The sequence below is a fragment of the Microchirus variegatus genome (genome assembly GCF_963457635.1).
Source record: "Microchirus variegatus genome assembly, chromosome: 6".
Lineage (NCBI taxonomy): Eukaryota > Metazoa > Chordata > Actinopteri > Pleuronectiformes > Soleidae > Microchirus > Microchirus variegatus.
This window is the reverse complement of record NC_139807.1, coordinates 9,520,456-9,526,398: the sequence shown is the minus strand read 5'-3', so window position 1 is coordinate 9,526,398 and position 5,943 is coordinate 9,520,456. Positions and strand designations below refer to the sequence as shown.

Sequence of the window (5,943 nt, the reverse complement as noted above, 5' to 3'; positions counted from 1 at the left end):
GAGACAGTGTGCCCAGAACTCACCATCACTGCACTGTGAGTGGACAGTGTGTGGTCGAGTAGCTGAAACATCCAGTGAGGGAATATGACCTTGATTTTGTTTTCCAGAAAAATTCAGATATAATTGTGCCTTTATCGTACAAGATGTAGTTTTTTCCCCGTTTTAAGTTTCACATTCAATTAGATTCAAACATTGCGTGTTTTGTGATTGTAAAAGTTTATTTATAATCCCTTGTTGGTGAGTTGTTATGACATTGGGTACACACAGTCACAGTCCCTGTAGGTGAAGAGGGCCAAAGACTGTTGGGGACTAAGCCATATGAAAAACTCTCTCTGACACTCTAGGACAGACTCGATGGTGACTGCTGTTTCTTATTCACCTCTCACTTCACTCTTCTTTTTCTTCTTTGTTTTGCTTGTGATGCTTGTATGTGCTGCTGTGCTACATGCCAATTTGTTTTGCTGTGTATTGCTATTATTAGTAAGTTACTGTGCCTATAAGGAGTTCTGCTATTTCTGTTTGACCTTTAATAAAAACATAATTCTGATCCTCTTGTCGTGTGTGTGTTTTTTATGTTCTTGTGTCACCTTTAAAGGTCTGACGTGTATGAGTTAGTACAACTCAACTTGTGAGTTGCTTTTATTTGTCTCATGTGGATGCAAAAATTTCACAGGCCCTTGAAATCCTTGAAAATATGTGAGAATCCAGAGAAAACCCATGCATACACAGGGAGAACATGCTAACTCCATGCAGAAAGGCCCTTGTTCCAACCGGGTCTTCCTGCTGCAAAGGCATAAGCGTTAACCACTACACCAACTGTGTGGCCGGTGCAATTTAATAAATTGTATAAAATTTAAAAAATTGCTGGATTGAAATTTTGAATAGCCAACCTCAGTAATTGTATTTATTTATTTAATTAGTAGATTTGACAATGTTGCTCAACTCCACTGTCACTGAACTGCAGGCTTTTTTTTGTTTATCAAACAAATAATAATAATATAAATCAAACCATATGTTGCTGGTTACTGTGCCTCATTGGTGGGCCTTTGATGTCTTGCAGAAAACCAAAAAAAAAATCAATCTATTTTGAGAAATATAATCTGATTTGTGTTATAAACGCAATATAGAGCTTCTCAGTCATGGTTGAAATGATCATGTTTTTAGCAATATTATTAAGCATTGATATTTAAGAAATCAATGTGCATATTTACGACCGCAGTGGAAACTTTTATTGTGAAAAGCTCCCCCACCGGAAATCGTGTTCTGGTTAGCGGAAACCAGGCTGTTAGCTTCAGGAAACCCGCTGGAAGAAAACCATTTTCTTTCTGAAATCAAACCTGCCCAACACGGACTCGAAAATTAACCGGTGCAGCAACAAATCCCAGCACATGGACCCTCGGGTGAAGACAGCGAATCTGCGGTTTGTACGTCGATAGCACGCCAGAGTGCCCAGGCACCGGGCCGGAACCAGGCCCAGGCGGACAAAATCAGCGCTGGGTTTTGCGACGTCTCCGGGCTGGTCTCCGTGTGCCAGGACTGGCATGTTGTCTGTAGTGAAAGTGTAATGTGTATCTTGCTGTCTGTATCCAGGCAGCAAGTCCCTGCTGTTCGATGTAGAGGCTTGGGAATGGGACTGCGAGCTAGCTTTGCTGCTAGCTAACACCGGATTTACCTGACAACAAGTTTTGCTCGCTAACAGCGACCTCCGGTATGAGCGGCAGACTTTGGTTTAATGAATGAAGAGGGCTTATTTTACACCGTGTAACGTCTGTCACGTCGCTTGTTAGCTCTTTTAAAGGCCCAATGAATGTTTCTAGTGCGTGCTCAGCAGTGTAGCTAAATCCTTAGCTGCTAAGTTAGCCTGCCTCCACCGCCCCAATGAAAGAGTACAAAGTTGTCGTGCTGGGCAGCGGCGGCGTCGGCAAGTCCGCGTTGACCGTCCAGTTTGTCACCGGCACCTTTATCGAGAAATACGACCCGACCATCGAGGACTTTTACCGCAAGGAGATCGAGGTGGACTCGTCTCCCTCCGTGCTGGAAATCCTGGACACAGCTGGGACCGAGCAGTTCGCCTCCATGAGAGACCTGTACATTAAGAACGGTCAGGGGTTCATCCTGGTCTACAGTCTGGTCAACCAGCAGAGCTTCCAGGTTCGTACCCGAGTTGTGTTTGTGTGCAGGGTCCCTGTGTGTGACATGAAAAGCCCATACACACATACACGCCAGTGTTTTACAGTCTTCAAGGTTGAGTGAGTAGATTTTCAAGATGGGCTCCAGTGCTCCATTCTGTCACAATTGAATTTTGTAGCTGACATATAAGTGAAGTAGATTTGCATAAAACATTTCAATTGAGAATTATTAATCCCCTTTGTGTTTTTAATTATGTGTGACTCAGTATACAAATAAATGAATTCACAAGCAATCTCATATAAACTTAGCCTCCTGGGCTGTATTTATAACTATAACTATTAGAAATATATTTTGAATATAATCGTCTATATCGTTTACCAAATTATTTGGGCAGGCATACAAAATACCAGCCGTTATAAACAAAGAAAAATCTGTTTCCTCTTCCCCAACCTCGATGTTTGAGTCCAAGTCATGGGTGCTTGAGTCAGTACTCAAGTCCTGGAAATCAGGACCCAACTGCTACAACAGTGAGTGCGTTTACATGGACACTAAAAAACTTATTATCAGGTTTTTGTAGTTATTTGGTTTTTCAAGTGCTCATGGAGCACGGAATAAACCAATATCATTATCAGTTTATTGCCATTTTATCAGTTTTTGAGAAACCTGTTTAACACACCTAGCTTTCTGTCAATAATCTGATTTCTTAAAGACATGTATACACCTTAAACGGTTTATTCCAGTTACCTGATTATTGCCAGTAATCGTTATTTTTGGTGTGCACTCACTGTCACACAAACACGAGGACATCTCATAGTTATGGATATTTTATGTAGCAGAACTGTTGGTCAGTGTGTACCACTCTCAACATGTACAGTCACTTCTGTTATCAGACATGAATGCATTTGGCCAAAATGGAATATAAAAAAAGAAGATCCAATGACCCTGCGCATCAGTCTCTTACCAGTGACTATTGTCTCAATTTAAAGCCGGATCATTTAGTCATGGTTTCAAATGATACAACAGGATATCCTCTGATGTCTTGCCTTCATCAACAGAAAACTCAGTTATTACTCACTTTGTCAAATGTAGAAGACCATATCAAAGCATCAGCACTTTGACTTTGACTCAGACTTTGACCATTTGACAAGTGACAGAACTGATTAACTGACTTATCAGCTCCATCACTGCTTCAGGTATTCTGGTATAATAGTACCTGGGCTATTGTAAAACAATAAGTGACAACAAGTCAATATATTTTTTAGCTGTGTAGAGAACATAAAGTAGTTTTTTTTTTAAAAAGATCAGTCACTCACCCATTCACTCACTCATCTTCTACCGCTTCAGCGCGGAGGGGAGGTGGTGCCAATCCCAGCTGACATAAGAAGAAAGGAACTAACCCTGTAGGTTGCCCAAATTCCCAAATCCATTTTTTTGTTAAGACCAGAGAACCCAGAGAAAACCTGCACACACAGGGATAACATGTAAACTCCATGTTTAAAAGCCTTTAAAAAGATCAGTTATTGCTTAATTTTACTCTACAGAGTTGCGGAAAATTTAATTTCTTTGTCACTTTTCCACAGTTTTATATCTGATATTGTATATTCAGTGTGAAACTAGAAGACACACATCTATTTTGTCATACTTGTCTTTCCTCCTTTTACATGTAGTCCACTGGTTCCTAGTATTAAACAACACTTTAATACTCCCCTCTTAAATTTTCAGGACATCAGACCAATGAGAGACCAAATAGTGCGTGTGAAGCGCTTTGAGAAGGTGCCGCTGATCCTGGTTGGTAATAAAGTCGACCTAGAGTCCGAGCGTGAGGTCGCTGGCTCAGATGGACGAGCTCTGGCTCAAGAGTGGGGCTGCCCTTTTATTGAAACTTCAGCTAAGAGCAAGACCATGGTGGACGAGCTGTTTGCAGAGATTGTCCGACAGATGAATTATTCCACACTGCCGGAGAAGCAGGAGCAGTGCTGCACAGCCTGTGTGGTGCAGTGAGAAAGAGGTACAACTGCATTTTTCCATCCTTTTTTTGTAAGGTTAGATTCATACCAGGACTACATTGGTTTTGGAAAATACCTCCACAGCACAGTTGGCCATTCACCAATTTTACAAAATGTGATTAAATGTCCCGGCAGTGTCTGTGTAAAAATGGTTCACAAGCCAAGGAGACACGTGACACATGGATGACTGTGTTTCAGTTCAGTAAGGGGGAGGATAGATTCAGCTGAGAGTGCGAATGATGAGTGGGTGGTACAGCTCCATGCAAACGGTTGCTTTAGTTTGTTATCATAAGATTGCAGGAAGTATGCAGCATGAAGAACACAACTGTCTGTTGGGGGCTGGTGGAGGGAGGAAAACAATCCAAAAGAGCAGAGACAGTCTTACAAGTGGTAGAAAGAGGGAAATGTAACATCCCCAGAAAGAAACCATGTTCCAAAACAGGAAGTTTGCATTAGATTCTGTTAGAGACGTTGCCCGTGGTAACCACTGCTAACCAGTTTTAGCTCCCTGTGTTGAATTATTCACATTTTGTTTTTGTTCTCTTTTTTTAATAGATGCATCATTTGACTGGATCACCACAAACATTTTGATGAACCACGGGACAACAAGAGTTTGAACCTTTTGACAAAACAAAACTTGCCACCGCACGTAACGTTTCCGCTCACAGTGCTTTCTGACTGTCCATCACAGAGCATCTGACAGGAGAGACGTCAGTCCTATTTTTGATATCACATATGTTAGAAGACATTTCTGCTGCAACCTATATGGCCTTTGTGATGACCCGGAATGGAGTCAGACAGACGGACTTGGCCACGTGTGAAAATGTTTTTTTCTTTTCTTCCCATTTTAGTCAGGAGTATCCCAGAAATAATAAGCAAGTGTTTGTGATGTTGCAGTTTCTTTTTTAAAGCTGCTTTAATCACTATTATATACTTTATTATTACTTGTATTATGTCTGAAGTTTGGAATTTGACAATTTCATAATGTTGAAACATTTTGTCTTTTAGGCATGCAGACTTTGACGAGTTTGCTGCCCAGGTATACTGCCTGTTTTTTCATATGACAAAAAACTATAGCAGTGTGTATAATGGGCTATTTAACTCATTATGGTCAGGATTTACACATTACAGAGTGAGTCATTGTATTCATCAGTCCACTTTGCTGTTTGTGGTTCTAAGATTTAATATTTTTTATTTTTGCAGTAGCCTAAAGTGGTTGAACTCTTCTGAAAACATACTCAAAATTGAAAATGTTCCACTGAATTAACCTGACGTGATGAGGAAGAGCCATGTAACCGTTTTAGCGGGAATTCTGTCAGTCTCTCTACGAGGCACATGAACGCAGGTCTTCCATTATCAGTTTTCTCAAGGCGACTGTGAGAGAATGATTCTTGGAACGACCAAAGGAAGCTCACATTGTATATTTGTGTTTGACTACATGATTTGTGTTGCTCTTAATCCCAGAGACACTGATTTCTCATCGTTTTAGAAACTCCCGTTGCAATGTGGTTTGATAAAGGTTCTGGCACAGTTGATCACATTTAACTTTGTATTTTTGTTTTTCTTACAGTCAACTATTTATTAAAAATTAATGACATGGGTAGCCCGTTTTTAAACACTTAATTTTATAGTAGTTCTTGCTTTTTTGTGACTTTTCACAATTCATGATGTTTTTTGTCTTTGAAGCTGAGAATTTAACAGAGCCTTAAAGTATTTCTGTTGCAACCCGGTCTCACGCTTCTTTATCATCATTTGGTAATAAATATAAATGCCTTTCTGCTGTTGTCATAGGATTAACTGACACTAG

At 40.4% G+C, this 5,943-nt stretch overlaps 1 protein-coding gene across 1 annotated transcript; it reads left to right on the top strand.

The window, feature by feature from the left end:
* The first annotated feature begins 1,379 nt into the window (after positions 1-1,379).
* Positions 1,380-5,722, top strand: rap2c (RAP2C, member of RAS oncogene family). The gene is made up of 3 exons (XM_083891666.1): positions 1,380-2,151; positions 3,853-4,138; positions 4,692-5,722. The coding sequence occupies exons 1-2, from the start codon at positions 1,879-1,881 to the stop codon at positions 4,129-4,131; spliced, it is 552 nt and encodes a 183-aa protein (XP_083747792.1). The 5' UTR covers positions 1,380-1,878; the 3' UTR covers positions 4,132-4,138; positions 4,692-5,722.
* Positions 5,723-5,943: the final 221 nt, after the last annotated feature.